The sequence below is a fragment of the Budorcas taxicolor genome, chromosome 10 (assembly GCF_023091745.1).
Source record: "Budorcas taxicolor isolate Tak-1 chromosome 10, Takin1.1, whole genome shotgun sequence".
In the NCBI taxonomy this organism is placed as follows: domain Eukaryota; kingdom Metazoa; phylum Chordata; class Mammalia; order Artiodactyla; family Bovidae; genus Budorcas; species Budorcas taxicolor.
The window spans coordinates 44,068,948-44,086,971 of record NC_068919.1 but is presented as its reverse complement, the minus strand read 5'-3'; the positions used below and the strand labels follow the sequence as shown (position 1 = coordinate 44,086,971).

The 18,024-nt window shown below is 38.3% G+C and overlaps 2 protein-coding genes and 1 pseudogene across 3 annotated transcripts in view; 2 read left to right on the top strand and 1 right to left on the bottom strand.

Annotated features, from left to right (window-relative positions):
* Positions 1–4,130: 4,130 nt before the first annotated feature.
* Positions 4,131–11,337, bottom strand: PCLAF (PCNA clamp associated factor). The gene is made up of 4 exons (XM_052647043.1): positions 11,292–11,337; positions 10,909–10,986; positions 9,710–9,872; positions 4,131–4,176 (listed from the first exon to the last, which is right to left on the bottom strand). The coding sequence occupies exons 1-4, from the start codon at positions 11,335–11,337 to the stop codon at positions 4,131–4,133; spliced, it is 333 nt and encodes a 110-aa protein (XP_052503003.1).
* Positions 8,573–8,914, top strand: LOC128054412 (eukaryotic translation initiation factor 1-like; annotated as a pseudogene).
* Positions 11,338–15,138: 3,801 nt separating the features above from the next.
* Positions 15,139–18,024, top strand: part of TRIP4 (thyroid hormone receptor interactor 4) — a 50,387-nt gene continuing 47,501 nt past the window's right edge. Inside the window, exon 1 of one of the 2 annotated variants that reach the window (XM_052646889.1) lies at positions 15,139–15,307. In XM_052646889.1, the coding sequence (XP_052502849.1) occupies positions 15,207–15,307 (101 nt within the window). In that variant the 5' untranslated portion in view covers positions 15,139–15,206. Of the gene's footprint in view, positions 15,308–15,397; positions 15,583–18,024 lie in introns of those variants that run through there. The other variant, XM_052646888.1, reaches the window with a different exon arrangement.

Sequence of the window (18,024 nt, the reverse complement as noted above, 5' to 3'; positions counted from 1 at the left end):
ATTGGCAGGTGAATTCTTATCCACTGTACCACCAGGAAAGTCCAAAAATCAAATTTTTAACTCATAGCATTTTCAATTAGCACTGCCAGCTAATAAAATAGTCCATCTACTGAAAAGCTGTAGGCGGCTTGAGTTGAATAAGACAGCTTCTAACGCTCCTCCCAGTTTTGGGGAATTCAGTGACAACGTTTCCCACCTCCACAGGCTATCCTCAAAGGTAAAAGGAACCATTGTAACAATGTTAGTTGGACTAAGACCCAGCTGAATCTTCAATTTTTCCAAAAGTGAGTTAGCTTGAAGAATTCGAAATACAATGAGATTTGGAAGCAGTGTATATATAATATGGGAAAAGTTCAGTTAGTTTAGGCTTTATTTTTCTGCTTTTAAAAAAAAATGGTATTTGTCATCTCATAAATAAACCTGAGCAGACTATAATTTTCACTATAGTATTATCTGCCTTTTGAAACTATGTAAACATAAAATGTGTATGAACCTCACAAATTCCATTAGCATTAAAAAAATTCCATAACAGTAGCTTTAGTCATTGTTTGCTCAGGAGTTTAACACTAATTATTTGAATAATCCATTCAAAAAGAAAAGCCAGATTAAACTTTGTGAAGATGGGTACAAAATTAATACTTACTTTATTTTTTTAATATATACATTTCATTTTTTGATTCAGTTTCAACGTAAAATAGGGAGCCTGTACTTATGTTTCAGTCAGTTCAGTTGCTTAGTCGTGTCCTACTCTTTGCAACCCTGTGGAATGTAGCACGCCAGACTTCCCTGTCCATCACCAACTCCCAGAGCTTGCTCAAGCTCATGTCCATTGAGTCAGCATGTGCGTTGGATGGTGATACCATCCACCCATCTCATCCTCTGTCGTCCCCTTCTCCTCCTGCCTTCAATCTTTCCCAGCATCAGGGTCTTTTCCAATGAGTCAGTTCTTCACATCAGATGGCCAAAATATTGGAGCTTCAGCTTCAACCTAAGTCCTTCCAAAAAATATTCAGGATTGATCTCCTTGCAGTCCAAGGGACTCTCAGGAATCTTCTCCAACACCACAGTTCAAAAATATCAATTCAAAGTAATGTCTCTGCTTTTTAATACACTGTCTAGGTTGGTCATAGCTTTCCTTCCAAGGAGCAAGCGTCTTTTAATTTCATGGCTGCAGTCACCATCTGCAGTGATGATGAAGCCCAGGAAAATAAAGTCTCTCACTGTTTCCACTGCTTCCCCATCTATTTGCCACAAAGTGATGGGATTGGATGCCATGACCTTCATTGATTGAATGTTGAGTTTTAAGCCAGCTTTTTCACTCTCCTCTTTCACCTTCATCAAGAGGTTCTTCAATTCCTCTTCACTTTCTCCCATAAGGGTGGTGTCATCTGCATATCTGAGGTTATTGATATTTCTCCCGACAATCTTGTTTCTAGCTTATGCTTCATCCAGCCCGGCATTTTGCATGATGTGCTCTGCATATGAGTTAAATAAGCAGGGTGACAATACATAGAGCCTTGACATACTCCTTTCCCAATTTTGAACCAGTCTGGTGTTCCATGTCCGGTTCTAATTGTTACATCTTGACCTGCATACAGATTTCTCAGGAGGCAAGTAAAGTGGTCTGCTATTTCCATCTCTTTAAGCATTTTCCACAGTTTGTTCCGATCCACACAAAGGCTTTAGCGTAATTAAGCAGAAGTAGACATTTGTCTGGAATTCTTTTGCTTTTTCTATGATCCAACAGATGTTGGCAATTTGATCTCTGGTTCCTCTGCCTTTATCTTAATCCAGCTGAAACATCTGGAAGTTCTTCATTCACGTACTGCTGAACCCTAGCTTGGAGAATTTTGAGTATTACTTTGCTAGTGTATGAGATGACTGCAATTGTGCAGTAGTTTTAACATTACTTGGCATTGCCTTTCTTTGGGATTGGAATGAAATGGATCTTTTCCAGTCCTGTGGCCACTGCTGAGGTTTCCAAATTTGCTGGCATACGGAGAGCAGCACTTTCACAGCACCATCTTTTAGGATTTGAAATAGCTCAGCTGGAATTCCATTACCTCTACTAGCTTTGTTTGTAGTGATGCTTCCTAAGGCCCACTTGACATCGCACTCCAGGATGTCTGGCTCTAGCTGAGTGATCACACCATCATGATCATATTTATGTTTAGAAGAGGCTAAACTGACAATCTACATTTTAAAAAAGCTTTGACAAGGAAACAGATGACATGAGACCTCTAATAAAGCTGTACGTATGTGCTGTATGCTCAATCATGTTCAACTCTTTATGATCTCATGGACTGTAGCCTGCCAGACTCCCCTGTCCGTGGAATTTTCCAGGCAAGAATGCTGGAGTGGGTTGATATTTCCTACTCCAGGAGATATTCCTGACCCAGGGATCAAACCTGCATCTCTTGCCAGGGATCGAACCCACGTCTCTTCCATCTCCTCGTTGGCAGCTGGATTCATTACCACTGCACCACCTGGGAAGTCTGCCTAATAAAGTCGCTTTGTTGCTAAGTCACTTGTGTCCAACTCTTTGCGACCCTATGGACTGTAACCCACCAGGCTCCTTTGTCCATGGGATTCTCCAAGCAAGCATACTGGGGTGGGTTGCCATGCCCTCCTTAATATAGTTAGACATCACTAACAATTGTATATTTTGAAAGGATTGTATTTGAAAAGACTGCAACCCACTCCAGTACTCTTGCCTGGAAAACCCCATGGATGGAAGAGCCTGGTAGGCTGCAGTCCATGGGGTCACACAGAGTCGGACACGACTGAAGTGACTTAGCAGCAGTAGCAGCAGGAGCAGTTTCTTTAGGTCAAATTTTTTGGGAAACAATTACATATCAAAATTAGACTTCATTAGACACATTTTCTATTAAGTTCCTCTCTCCATCAATGAAAAATAGCAAATCAGGTTTCAAATCCATCAAAAGCCTAATTATCAAGGAAGAACTTAGGATAAAATTCTGGTCCCAATTCAGTAACAGTATGTTTAATATCTAAGCAAAAAATATAATCTATACTCATCAGGACTTATTTTGGAAGTTCATAAAATCAGGCCTGTACAATGATTTGCATTTGGAAGGAATAAAATAGAAATACCTAGCAGGATAAAATCTTAGAAAGCACACACATGGATAGTTTTATGAAAATAAGTATTCATTTATTAAAAACAAACTTCAGAAAAGAATGTCTGTTAAATATGGCTAACTTTGATAACAGGAAGTCAGTGAGCAAAAAGCCTGATGACGAAGAAAAATATCAGTCACTAAGTACTACTATACCCACTTCGACTATACCCCTGGTTATCTTGAAAAGCATGATAGTAGCTCTAAGGACTTTAGACAGTTCTGAGTTTATGGCATGATCTGTCTTTCATGTTTTATTGATTTCCAACTTTAAAAGCATAGGCCCAAAGGGTAATATTTTATGACACTAAACCAAAGGTATATTCTAGGGAAATTCCTCTCTTTTAAAGTAGCCTATGGAATTTTCCTGTCTGATTCCACTATGGAATTCCACTATTCCAATATAAAAAAATTTTATATTTTTGCTGTTGTTTTCAGAAGCTTTATTAATCCTTTAAACCTTAGGACCAAACTGCCCGTAAATTTTTCTAAGGAGAAGGTAGACAGCCATCCAGATTTTTGCAACATTGCCTCTTTGGCCCCCTTTCTTAAAAAGGGTATAGGTTCAGTTTAATTAACATTACTTGTTAAATGTGCAAAAATCTGCCTCTGCTTTTTTAAAGCAAATAAAAGGAAGAAAAATATGGCATCATTCCAATAATCAAATGCCAATAAAATGGCAACAGTACAAAGATCTAAGCAAATCTCAAATACAGCAGATTCATAATTAGAATACCATGTAATAATTTTAGCAAGAAAAAGTTTAATAATAGGTAAAGGAAACCAAATACTGTGTTAACCGTAATTAATCTTACAGATTTTCCAGTATCATAACTACTTGCTTTTGAATAACTAAATGTAAAAAAGCCTAATTTTTTAAATTAAATGCCTACTCAACAAAACTAATTGGAACAAATACATTTATGCAAATTTACATCCTAGAATACCAGAGTAAACAGGAGACATCAGTCAAGGGTGAATAAGAAAGTTCTATTCTTTTTCATCATCTGTGTGATCAGGTGGCAAAGGGCATGCTCTGTGGAAAGAAAAGAGAACTTCGGTAGTCACCCAAGTCAAATGTTTTAAAAATAAAACATGAAAACATGAATAGTTTTTAAAAACTTACATAGATCAAGAACATTAACAGTGCAGTGGATCTGGTCAAGTGACTAGAAATGAGAGAAAATTAAACTCCCATAAACTGACAAATCCCTACAAATTCCAAATACTAAAGTGACAAAAATTTTTAATAATCTATTTTGCCTCTTAATTTGCCAAGTCAGTTTCCTCTTTAGAATATGTTGCCATTTTTATTTAAGAGGGAATCTCTATTTCTATACCATCTTCTTTCAATGTGTTAAGTAGGTTGATGAAGCAGTATAATCCTTCAGCAAGAACTCCGTGATAATAGAAAGCAAAAAAATTCAACCATTCCACTTGAACAGAGACAACAGCAAGTTGTCATATTTGACTGTATATCCTTTGGAATTTATGAATGCATTATCTAATTAGAAAATGCCCAAATTGTATTGTTGGCATATGGTAAACATAGCTTTTGAAAAACAACTTACACTATCCCAAAGTCCTCTGGTACTCAGTATAATTTTTATAGAGAAAAAGTCAATTAAAATTTTTAAATCAGAATTTTTTAGAGCTGGTAAAGATTTGTGAAATCTATCCTAAAACAGCCAGTTTTCAAATTAGATCTAGACATGGAGCTAGAAGGTGAAAGAAGGAAGCTAAAACAAGGATATTCTGACTTGGTGTAACATTACCATTGACTCATCCACTATTACATTACCAAGAGGTCTTCACTGTATTTTCCTGGAAATTAAATGAAGTTAACAAATGAACACTATTGTAATCCAAAATTCTTTTCTTCAAAGACCTGATTTAAGGTTTTAAGAAGACAGTTTTTCTTGATTCAGAGTCTCCCCTATGCAACAGGGAAATTTACCCTGCCTTTGTGAGAATAATAAAGCCGTAAGAGTAGCTATATTCCAGATAAAGAACTAGGGAGATTATAATAGAAGTCCTTCTGATATACTGGTAGTTTTCCATTTATAATCAATAATAAACTATTGAAAGAGTTCCTATCACAAGGAAAAAAATTTTTCTATTTCTTCAATGCATCAATATGAGATAGATGTTCACTAAACCTACTGTGGTAATCATTTCATGATGTAGGTAAGTCAAATCACTAGACTGTACACCTTAAACTTACATAGTGCTGTTTGTCAATTACGTCTCAGTAAAACTGGGAGAAAAAAGTCAATCTATTGATTTACTATAAAGGGATAAATGCAACTCTCAAACAATAACAAATCTAAGAAAGAGGCCTAGTTTTATGTCACAGATTTTATTATACTATGGATCAAAGTTCTTTATGAGACTATATGTGTAATCTTTCACTATATGATAAGAAACCTGCAATATAGGTTTTATTGCTATAATGATCAATGGTACAGCCATATTTGGCTATATTGCCAAATATTTTGTTTCTTTAATTGAAGTGAAGTGAAGTTGTCTGACTCTTTGCAACCCCATAGACTGTAGCCCGCCAGGCTCCTCCATCCATGGAATTCTCCAGGCAAGAATACTGGAGTGGGTTGCCATTTCCTTCTCCAGGGGATCTTCCCGACCCAGGGATCGAACCCAGGGATCGAACCCGGGTCTCCCGCCTTGTGGGCAGACGCTTTAACCTCTGAGCCATCAGGGAAGCCCTTTATTGAAGGCACAAATAATTCAAGAGGATTGTTGAATATTCTTGAATATTGACTATTAGTTTGTTCATATTAGTATGAGAAACAATAAGGAAGAATGGTGCCAGTAAATGAGAAGATCCTAAAAGAGACTTTTAGGATCATGATAATAAGTCTGTTAAAAAATACTCTGTCCAAAAATGTATCCTCTTGCTTGTTGATTTTATTTTAACAGAAATGACAATAGTGATATAGCAACAAAGTACAAAGTTCAGCTACTGCTCCAGAATTTGACATTCCTTTTAAATATCTCATAAGTTGGATAGTAAGCACTCAATAATAATTTACTAAATGATCTTATGAACAATATTGTCTTAAAATTTTAGAAGCAAAAATATCATTTTATATGTTAATTCCTTTTTTTAACTTCTCTTTAACCATTTACTTTTATCTAGCTGTGTTCAATGCAAATCAAATCCAAACACAATGTACAATCCAAAATAGGTGTACAGTGTTCAGATATGAAGCAAGAGTGTGTTCATTCACACACATGGATCTCACATAACTTGAGATGGATGTTAGGTCTGGTTGTTCCTGTTTAGATTTCTAAAAATGACAAATATTGTTTAAAATTTATTTAGAATACTATAAGTATTAAATACTGATCATTTAAGCATCATTGTATGAACATGTAACCAATGATTTTTACTTCTAAATAGATTTCTATACATCAAGGCAGTTTCAAAGTTTTACTTTCCAGAATCAAGTCCACTTAGGTTTAGAATCATCTAAAAATAATGACTGATGTAAAAAGTGTTCCACGTGTAGCTATTCTTATTCAAGTTTAATATATAAATGTATATTTACAGAAAGCACAAAACAGTTATGAATTTAATGCAGACAAGTTTCCAGTCTTCACTTCCCAACTACCTAATACACATTATTTTTTACCTCCTTCATATATTTGCCTCTTAATTTCCAAATTTATCAAACACGCCTTCAAAACATCAATTTTTAGGTTTTAAAAATTATTCAGTACATGCAGAAATAAAAAGCAATATTTTAAGATTGTTTGAAGTCAATGTACTTCTAATCTTTGGAATCAAGTTAAGAGATCAGAATTAGCTAAACTAATCTGGCACTATTGTTGGATGGGAATGTTTGACAGGAAATAACTGTAATTTGACTTTTAAATACATATGTAGGGATTACCTATGTTTGGATTTGTAGTATATTCCAACCCATTATTGCCTTGGAACATCTCAGTTATTACAGAAATCCAAATGCAAAGTCAAATTCAAAAGCCCAGAGGAAAAGAGTTAAGTTCCCAAGAGAACAATGAAAACAATGTAAAACCTTATGGAGAGTGTATCAGCATTAAACCAGGACTGCTGAAACAATACACAGAGGATTTAATAACTGCTGATTCCTTCCAGTGTACATCATAAACAGAATCACTGAAGCTTTTTGCATCACCTACTTGTTTACCTTCTAGATTTCTTGAACCAAAATGAAAACTGAATCTCCATTCCATAGCTCATCCTTTTTCTCTAGATGAAGATGCAATTATTCTTATCTAGATGCAAGGTAGTTTGAAGTGTCCATGTCTCTTGTTACATTTAATCACATCATTAATTCCTGATATTGTCTCCATTCTTATAATGAAACTCCAGGAGGTTTAATGTTGGCTGTCATTATCTGCTCAAATTCTTCAGATGCTCTTTAAACTAATCCAATTTGAGACTCTCAACATTCTCTGCCTTAATAAAATAAGGGGTAGAATTAATGGATTTGATGAAGACTTTCTTATTTTCTTCCTGACACAGAATTTCTAGATGCCACTCGGACTGGGCTTTAGAATATGGGTTGGTAAACCTAGATGCTTCTTGGCCAAGTCTCTTAATGGTAGAGATGTAGAATGGCAAGCAAGACAACAAGGAGACCAGCTGTTGACCGCAAGGCACAGCTCACCGCTGTGGTTTGGACTGGAGGACCTTCTGTGCTGGTTAAAGGAACGGATGAATAAACTTGCTTGGGTAGGAGCAGTACCAGAAGCAGCAGCCCCAGTGTGAGCCCGGCCACCGCCCACTTGTCCATGTTGATCACTCTACCTTGGGCCGGCTTGCTGCTTGGTGCCCAGGGGGATCACCTGCTCCTGGCTGGTGCTGGGAGGTTATCTAGCAGGGTCTTAAATCAGAAGGCTTCATAATGGCAGTGATGTCATACCACCCACGCTCACCATGCCCCACCTCCAGTCAAATAATTTATTTTTGAAATGAAAACTTCAACACTCTTTAGAGAGTCTGCACTATTTCTCATAAATCTATTTAAAAAGCAGGTTTCCCTTGTTTTTTCCTCCTAAAAGTATTTCCCCCCCAGATTCTTAAAATATGTTTGTTGTTGAAAATTGGTAGCACTGAGTGTGAGGAGAGGTTTTTACCCAGTGACATCCCTCATGATATTTGGTATATTTTGTACAGAGATTTGGTGTATTTATATACATGTCTTTTATGCAATAATGATTGTACTTTTGAATCCAGTTTTGCTCAACATTTATCACGAGCATTTTCCTGACATTAAAAGCTTGAAAGCAGCCCCAGTCACTGAGCCACCACCGAGGACTCAGCAGCCTCCCGCTCGAGGCCCCTCACTTCCCAAGGCTTGGTACCCCCTGCCCGCCTTCTCCCGCCGCTGCCTCCCACAGGCCGTTTCCACCGAGGAAAAGGAATCATGTCTGCTTTCCAGAACCTCTTCTTTTTCGACGCCTTTGCTGATGTAAGTAAGGGTGATGATCTGCTTCCTGCGGACACTGAGGATTATATCCATATAATAATTCAACAGAGAAACGGCAGGAAGACCCTTACTACTGTCTAAGGGATCGCTGATGATTATGATAAAAAGAAACCAGTGAAGGTGTTGAAGCAGAAATTTGCCTGCATTGGTACTGTAATTGAGCATCCAGAATATGGAGAAGTAATTCAGATACAGGGTGACCAGCGCAAGAACATATGCCAGTTCCTGGTAGAGATTGGACTGGCTAAGGACCACCAGCTGAAGGTTCACGGGTTTTAAGAGTTTTTGGCTCACTGAAGCTTAAGTGAGGATTTCCTTTCAATGAGTAGAATTTCCCCTCTGTCCCTTTTCACAAGTTTAAAAACTTCACAGCTTGTATAATGTAACCATTTGGGGTCTTCTTTTAACTTGGACTAGTGTAACTCCTTCATGCAATAAACTAAAAAGAGCCATGCAAAAAAAAAAAAAAAAGCTTGAAAGCATGATTTAAGTATCTTCTTAAAAAGTTTACACAATGAATTCTGCATGTGTGCAGTTTTATCCCCATCTTGTTTTGTTTTTAAGTATCTTTATGTATTTACAGAGAAGTTGTAAAGAAAATATACCATGGTGTTAGTCCTGGTTGTTTCTAAGTGATGGGGATTTCTGTATTTTCCAACTTTTCCACATTGGTTATATATTTCCTGTGGAACCTGGACTACTAGTTTTTTGAAAGGTGGGGTTAATGGAAATCAAGGTAAACCAACATGGAAATTACTTTTTGAAAATAAAAAGGACTATAGAAAATAGAAAAAAAAAAAGAGAGAGAGAGAATAAAGACCAGAAGTTCATGGTTAATAAAGTAGCACTTGTCATCTGAATGGGAACTGATCCTCTTTGAGTAAATGAGTAAAAATAATACCTTTCATTGATGCTTGAAATTTGGGAATGACATAATAAGAGGTTAGCATAGTTTAAAAAACTTCTGGTTTGTATTTTCTTATCTGCTCAAAGAGAAAATTTAAAGTTACTCAATATTTAGTTGTCTTTTATTTTCAAGAATATTTCTTCATACTTCAGAATATGAAAACTTACTTTCTCTTTGCTTTTCCCAAGCCACTGCTTCCTGCCTCCTCAGGAATTCTATTCTCTTTTTCTGAATCTTTAGGGGACAGCCTGAAGAATTCTCCAATCCCTTTTTGCCACTTGGGAGTTGGGCGCACACAAACTGGATTCCCTCCTGCATACTTATTTTCAACTATAAAATAAAACAGAACTAAATAAAAATTAAGAATATAATTTCCATTTCTTAAAGGGAAACAATTCTTTAACATCAAATCTAAAGGATATTAAGTGGTGGTACATCTATCTTTAAAGTGAATTTTAAAATATGACATGATAAAGTTGTATTCAGTCAATAGCACATTATACATTAATATAACAATGCAGAACATTATTATATGTATTCTTTACCCTAGAAAAATAGCATTAACAAGATGTTTACAACTAGAAAATATTTTTCATATTTTGTCCACAAACAGAGCTATTCAGTTAGTCTTATGTACTGTCATACTAAAGTTTGACACGCTTTTTCCTGTATGTTCTTAACTAGAGCTTGCAGAAATAATCTTCCAAACTGCTCAACTTCCTTCTAAAAGGAATGAGAGATACCAGATGGCAGTGTATTTTCTCAACCTCTCCTAGCACAGAAGGAATAATGTGAAGCTCTTTCCCTGGCCCAGGTTTCCCTCCTAATGTCCCAAAAACAGAATCAGGAGCTGCAAGGTTGGAACACACACACACACACACACACACACACACACACACACACCAAACTTAAAAGAAAAAGAAAAAGGGAAGAAAGGAAGGTAATAGGAAAGACAAAGAACAATATGCAGAAATGAAAACAAAAACGTGATTAGCATTGTCAACTAACCTCTCAATTCTAGTAAACAGGTGCTTAAGTAGCCTCATACAAGAAAAAGTCCAGTTGTAAATATTAAGAAAAATAACAACGCTAAGGCAGAAAAGAAAAACAGGTTTGAAGAGAAAGTGTGTCCGTCCCTAACCCAAGGCTTGAAATTTTTGAAGACCGTGCGACCGCTCCATCTCTACCCCAGCCCGCCAAAGAGACCAAGGCTCGCTCATTACATCAACAGGCAAGGAAGAAAGAAATTCTGGGGGAGGTGAGGATCTCAAGAAAAGAAACTCCGCAGTGGGTATGGGGATCAGTGGTGCCTGGCCTGATCTCCTTTTGAGAGGGTTCATGTAGGAGCTTGCAAGGGCGTTTTTACCTTTCCTTGAGGAAAGCGGCGTGGAATTAGCGGAAGTCGAGGAACCAAGCACCTTCCTGGGGGCTCGAGAAGCCACCACTGCGGAGAGAAGGAAAGGGGGGCATTCAGAAGGGGGCACGAAGAGGCTGGGAGCCACGTTCTCACCACACTCTCCGACCCAGCCTATTGGAAAGGATTGGAGAGGAGAGCCCCGCGATCCAGAACAGCAGACAACCCTCTCCTGTCCCCGCCGCTTTTTCCTCCTGGTTAAAGGGATCAGGCTGCTGCTTCCTGGCGGGCTGGACCAGTTTGGCGGACAGGAGGGGAGGCCCCCTCTTCTCCTGCCCATAGCGGAGCTGCCCAGAGAACCATCTGCCCTCCACTATTGTGCCCGACTGCCTCACCTTTTCTGTACCTGCCAGGCACACTGTCTGCTTTAGTCCGCACCATGTTCGAACTCGAGAGGAGAGCAACTGACTCTCCAGCCGAAAATGTTTCACGGGACAAGGCCCAGAATACGAATCTCCCGCCACAGTTTATATCGGTCCCTTTCCCGCGCGCTCCACCAACTCTCCCAGACCGCCACTCCCATTGGTTCCGCGCCTTTCACGCGCAACCAATCGTCAGTGTCCAGTGGTGATCACGGCGGAGCTGGGCGCAGTGTCGACCCGTCCATCAACTTGTAGAAGCTTGTGATTCGTACCCTCCTTAGGTGGGAGGTGCCAGGGCGCTTTCCTAGGATGCCCTGTGTGTTGGGTGCTAAGATACGTGCTAAGATTGTGAACTGGATAAAACAGCCTGCTTAGAAAAGAAAACCCGGGAAAGACAGCGAATTCCAACATTTCTTCAAAAATTAACTACAGTCTCACTCCTGGAAGTGACTCCTGAAATGTAGCGGACTTTTTAACGTCTCAGGCATGAACTCTCTTTACAGCATCCATACTAAAAAACTCTATGGAATGGTCAAACGCTAATACATTTTATTTACAGGGATGATTTTCTTACCCCCTTGGCCAGGAGGTGTAGATTGTGGGATCTTAGTTCTTGGATTAGGGATCGAATCCAGGCAGCAGAAATCCCCGAGTCCTTAACACTGGACTGCTAGGGAATTCTCTATTTACAGGAATAAAAATATTTTTTTTAATGAAACTTTCTAAGATGGTGTGAAACAAGAAAAAACTGAGCAAATTGTACATTTTAAAAAGTCAAAGTGTTAGTCGCTCAGTCGTGTCTGACGCGACCCCATGGCCTGTAGCCCGCCAGGCTCTTCTGTCCATGGAATTCTCCAGATAAGAATGCTGGAGTGAGTAGCCATTTCCTTCTCCAGCGGATCTTCCCGACCCAGGGATCCAACCTCGGGCTCCCACATTGCAGGCAGACTCTTTAGGGCCTAAGCCAATGTACCTACATAAAAATAAACATTATAATAATAAAACATTTTCTCTAGACCTATATGGAATCAGAATTCCTTAAAAAATATGTCAAATCTGTTAAGGGTACATCTGTGACACGTAGTGAACAGGACTTTAGACTAGGACTCATAACTATTTTCTATCCCTATGCTTATCTTAATTACTCACAATACACCTGGGGAATGATTTTCACACGGTGAAGACCAGGCACAAAACCTGATCAGATGAAATTGCCTTAGGATGTACTTTGTTAAACCCGCACTTGAAAGGCAACCCTGAAAGTGTAAGCATGGCATTAATTCTCTCCAATAAATTATGCTTGAACTTTCAGAATAAAGGCTACTTAGTGCTTTAAAAGAATCAACAATTACTTTGTTTTTGAATTAGAGAATCTAGACAGCAGATTAAATTAACATTATAATAGGAGGGGTGGTATTGCAAATTATCTGTAGCTTTGTCTAAATCTTAGAGACTAAGATTACAGCCAAAGTCCTGTCAGAAAAATCAACAAGCCCCAGGGTTCTCTCCTCCTTGTTCTTTATCATCAGACCCCTCTCAGTATACAATGTTTCTTCAATGCACACTATTTCCTTTTCAGTTAAGTGGCTTCTACAAAGGACTGAATTACCCAGTTCCCAGATCCTTGTAGAGATTAGAGCTGCATAGAGAATCTGCTGGTCTTTTCTCTTGGTCAACATGCCAAGTAAATTGCTTTAAGTATTGCAAATATATCTTTACACACAGAGGCAAACTACGTATTACTATATCTGTTTGTATGTCTGTCTTTTTAACACCAATTATAATAAGGAAGGAGGCATATTAGAGTAAAAACTTAGGGGAAAAGCAGTGATACTTAAAAATTCTTAATTTAAATGTTTGCTTTGGAAAAGTGCTTCTCCGTTCCTGTTAAATAAACTAGACAGTTTTATAGCGTGAACCTGAAAAATTTAAAGGCCTAAGGCATTAAGAAAGTTGTAGTATGTAGTATGAAATTTCTGCCTAAATTTATACAAACGAATATCCTTAAGGCATATTAAATAGGTGTGCTTGCTTTGCTCAGGCATAAATTTATTTTAATAAATGGTAATATTATAAATGGCTTTACATTGCATATATTACAAATAGTACAATCAATAACATATTCCTTGTGAAAAAAGAACACTTTTATTCTTGAGGAGCTAGAATGTCCTATTGTACAAAAAGCTTAAATTACTCTGTCTTCAAGAAGTTATTCCTCTAGTAATGGGAAGAGAGCATGTATAAAAACAGGTAAAGGATTTGGATAAGTTATAATTTGTATTAAATGTAGCAGATTTCTATGAAGAAACAAAACTTGTACCCATAATTTATGAAAATTCAGTCTTCTTTTAATGAGAAAGCCATATATTTTTCAAATTAATAAAATAGTCTAGTCTCAACATAAATCAACACATCTGATTTTGATTATATCGGTGAAAACTAACATAAGGTAGGAACAACATCCAATTAATGTAATTATGAAAAGCCTATACATGTAACACAAAGCCAGTCAATTAAATTGACCAATGAAATATATCAGGTTTCCAGAGAAAGCTGGCTAAATTTTCCCCAGTTTGTTGTCCCAGAGGAAAAGGGAGTAGCAAAAAGATCCTTAACTCTGGTTATCTTTAGTTGAAAAGCCCTTAACTTCTTTTCTAAAATTTTTGTTTTTAATTGGAGGATAACTGCTTTACAATATTGTACTGGTCTCTGTCGTACATCAACATGAATGAGCCATAGAAATACATATGTCCCCTCCCTCTTGAACCGCTTTCCCACCTCGCACTCTATCCCACTCCTCTAGGTTGTCACAGAGCACCGGATTTGAGCTCCCTGCATCATACAGCAAATATCCATTAGCTATTTTACATAGGGTAATATGTTTCCAAGCTACTCTCTCAACTCCTCCCACTCTCTCCTTCCAACTGTGTCTACAATTCTGTTCTCTACGTGTCTCCACTGCTGCCCTACATGTAATTTATTATCAGTACCATCTTTCTAGATTCCCATACGAAAGTGAAAAGTTAAGTCGCTCAGTCGTGTCCGACTCTTTGCGACCCCGTGGACTTCTCCGTCCATGGGATTCTCCAGGCAAGAATACTGGAGTGGGTTGCCATTTCCCTCTCCAGGGGATCTTCCCGACCCCAGGGATCGAACCCAGGTCCCCCGCATTGCAGGCAGACGCTTTAACTTCTGAGCCACCAGGGAAACCGAGCCATATATATATATATATATATATATATATATATATATATGCACCTTTCCCATATATATGCACCTTTAACTTCTTAAAAATCAATAGAGAACTCATATTGAAGGTCATCAAAGCCAAATCCCAGCACCTGTTTTATTAAAGTTTTTTCTTTTTCCTCCCTCGAGGTTACAGAGTTGTCTTGGCGCTAATAAAAAAGACCTGGCTCAAAAAAGCAAATAGCGGTTTTAAAAGTAGCCTGAATCAGATATTAGACGACTAACAGTATTATAAAGCCTCTGCTACCAGAGAAAACCCTTACAGCTTTCAAGTGGTCTTTTAAGTGTTTTCAATAAAACCAGAACAATATAAAAGCTGGCCTCTTAGGTTACGGGGTATTGTTTCCTAAACTGTAGTTTTTAGAGACATTTGTATCGTCTTAGAATTCCCAGTTTTCGAGCCCTACATCTGACAATGCGGAAGAACCATGGGCAGATTGAGCTCCGATTCAAGTGCAAACACCGGGCGGGAAGAAGTGGGAGGAGGCATAGGTGGGAGGGATCTGCGTTGGGGGCGGTGCTAAGGCTCGGGGCGGTGCAGGCTGGCGGAACCCGCGCGAGCGAGGTCGGTTTTGCTAGGGGCCTAGTCCGGTGTAGAACGCCGAGCTTTTGCAGCCCAGCTGGTTCCGGCTCGGGAAAATGGCGGTGGCAGGGGCGGCGTACCGCCAGCAGCTGGTGGGCTGGTGCACGGAGCAGTTGCGGAAAAGTTTTGGCCTGGATGTCAGTGAGGAGATCATACAGTAAGACCGGTTTGGGTCCGAGGCGGGAAGGAGCTCTGGGATGTGTACTGACTAAGCAAACGGGGAAGCGGAAAAAGGACTAAAAAGTTGATGAGAATGAAGAAATTTAATAAAAAGGCTGCTGTCTATCTCCAAGCGCCGAATTTTGACCTCCGGCTTTATAGTTTAGCTTCTGGAATAGGGTGTCATGCTCCACAATCGGCTGGTGGGGCCTTCTTTTCCCAGGAAAACGCCAAATCCCTATTATCTTTCCTTATACATTTTGGAGAGAAGGGGTAAGCCAAGTTGTTTTTTCAGAAATTCCTTGCTCTGAACATTTTATCAGTAGTTTGCCCAGTCCTGCTTTGTGTCAAATAGGGCCTGAAATTTAAATAAGGGTGGCGTGGTGCTATGCGAAGATACCTCCTGACTCGGGAATCCCTGGTTCTGTTTCCTGTGGTCATTCACCAGTTTCGGAACCTTAGGCAACTTAGCTTCCAATTTTGTACCTTAGTTTCCTCATCTGTAAAATGAATAATGAGCACTGATTATCTTTAACAATTTATGATTCTTGTGAAGTGGAAGTGGTGATTTGATTTAATACCTGCTTGCAGTTCATTTAACTTTTTTTTTTTCGTTACTGCATACCAAGTGCTGGGACAGCAAAGATGGTTGATGAGTGCAGAGGTGAAGAAGTGCAGGGTATTGGGGAGCATGGGAAAAGGAGTCTGATTAAGGTTTGAGAAACTCGTAAGATTAATTGCAAGGGATGAATGGAGAACTAATAGGTAGGTGTCAGAGCAGAGTTCAAGAGTAGGGAAAATTTTCTACAAAAAATAGACTTAAGAACCTAGAAGTGTTTCTTGATTTGGCTCCTTGCTCATTGATGCTGAAACTTAAATTGCAGCTGTAGAGCTTTTGCAGAAAGTTAGGTGAATTTCTGAGTTTGGGAGAAAATAAGCTTGTTGGCAAGGAGAGAGTTAAGAGAGCCTATTTTAAAGGGTAATTTTGAACGTGGTAATAGATTATCAAAAAATCCCAGTTAAGTGAATTCTGTATCACTTATATGTGGAATTCTAAAAAGGAACCCAATGACTTTTGTTTACAAAACAGAAGCAGACTCACAGACATAGAAGACTAAACTTATGGTTACCAGAGGGAAAGAGGGAGGGGATAAATTAGGAGTGTGGAATTAACAAACACATATCACTATATATGAAACAGTTGAACAATGGTTTACTATATAGCACAGAGAACTACATTAAATATCTTGTAATAACTTAGAAAAGAATCTGAGAAAAATGTACATATCTAAATCACTTTGCTGTACACCTGAAACTAACACAAAACTGTAAATCAACTATTTCAGTTTTTTTTAATTTTAAATATTTAAAGATATTTTTTAAGACTAAAGAAAAGAAAACCAATCCAGCCTAATTGTATGGCTTGGCTTTACCCTTCTTTGAAGGCAAGATCAAGTTAAGTAGTTTTCAGACATTTTTTCAAGCAGTAGAATGCTGTCAAATGAAATAATGAAGCTTTGTAATATACCAAACAGAAAAGAAAAATCTATCAGTTAAAAGAAAAAAAGATTGAGGCTATTTTTGATGAATCAACAATGGAGTTTGGATAGTTGCAGGCTTCTCAGTCTCAGAATCCAGTTGTATTGTGTTACTTATACAGTATTAGGAAAATTCTAATTCTCATAGATTGTGGTTTAATAGCTCATTTTACAGCCTTAGATTTTCCTCAGTTAAACTTATTCACACAGTTGAAAGAGGAGTGATCAGAAATTTCTGTTTTAAAGTTGCAGCACTAAGTATGGCTGTATACTTGCTTGTATTTAAAAATATTTATAAATATAAGTTAGACAAGAATTGTCCAAAACATAAAACAAGCACTAAAGCTACCTATAATTTAGCGCTATTGGAACCACTTCTAGGTTTTCACTAGCTATAGCACAACAAGCTATGATGCCATGATGAAAGCATTTGCTGTATAGATTTGCTGTGCCTTGTCTTGCTGATATTTAATTGAGAATTACCCAGATATACTATAATAGTGTGCTAACTTGAAGAGTTTGACACAAGTGGCCTGAATTTTTTAAAAAGACAGCATAAAGCTGTTACCTTTCTAATCAGTGATTCATTTATGGGACATTAAGGTCTGTACACAGAATTAGCAAAATAAACCTTATTCCACAGTCTGCATTAGTTTATTGCATTCTTTTTAATGGATGATTAATATCCCATTCTGGAGAAGGCAATGGCACCCCACTCCAGTACTCTTGCCTGGAAATCTCATGGATGGAGGAGCCTGGTGGGCTGCAGTCCATGGGGTCGCGAAGAGTCGGACACAACTGAGCGACTTCACCTTCACTTTTCACTTTCATGCATTGGAGAAGGAAATAACAACCCCCTCCAGCGTTCTTGCCTGGAGAATGCCAGGGACAGCGGGCCTGGTGGGCTTCCGTCTCTGGGGTCGCACAGAGTCGGACACGACTGAAGCGACGCAGCAGCAGCAGCATTAGTTTTGGTTGGATCTATTTTGTTAAGATTTGATGTTTAACACATTTGGATGTATGTTGCTCTTTATTATTCTTTGTTAAATATTTAAAATGACATTTATTCAGTTGTTTCTAAAACTCTTTAAGTAATTCCCTAATGCCTTGCATATTCCAGAGTTAAGTGATACTTTGAGGTTCTTTGCAGCTCTCTGAATTCTTGATACCAATTAAT

Coding starts and splice junctions, on each gene's coding strand:
- PCLAF (XM_052647043.1), bottom strand. CDS start 11,337: ATGGTGCGGACTAAAGCAGACAGTGTGCCTGGCAGGTACAGAAAAG. Junction 10,987..11,291: donor GCCTGGCAGGTACAGAAAAG/GTGAGGCAGTCG, acceptor TTCTCTCCGCAG/TGGTGGCTTCTCGAGCCCCC. Junction 4,177..9,709: donor TTGGGAAAAGCAAAGAGAAA/GTAAGTTTTCAT, acceptor TTCTTTCCACAG/AGCATGCCCTTTGCCACCTG.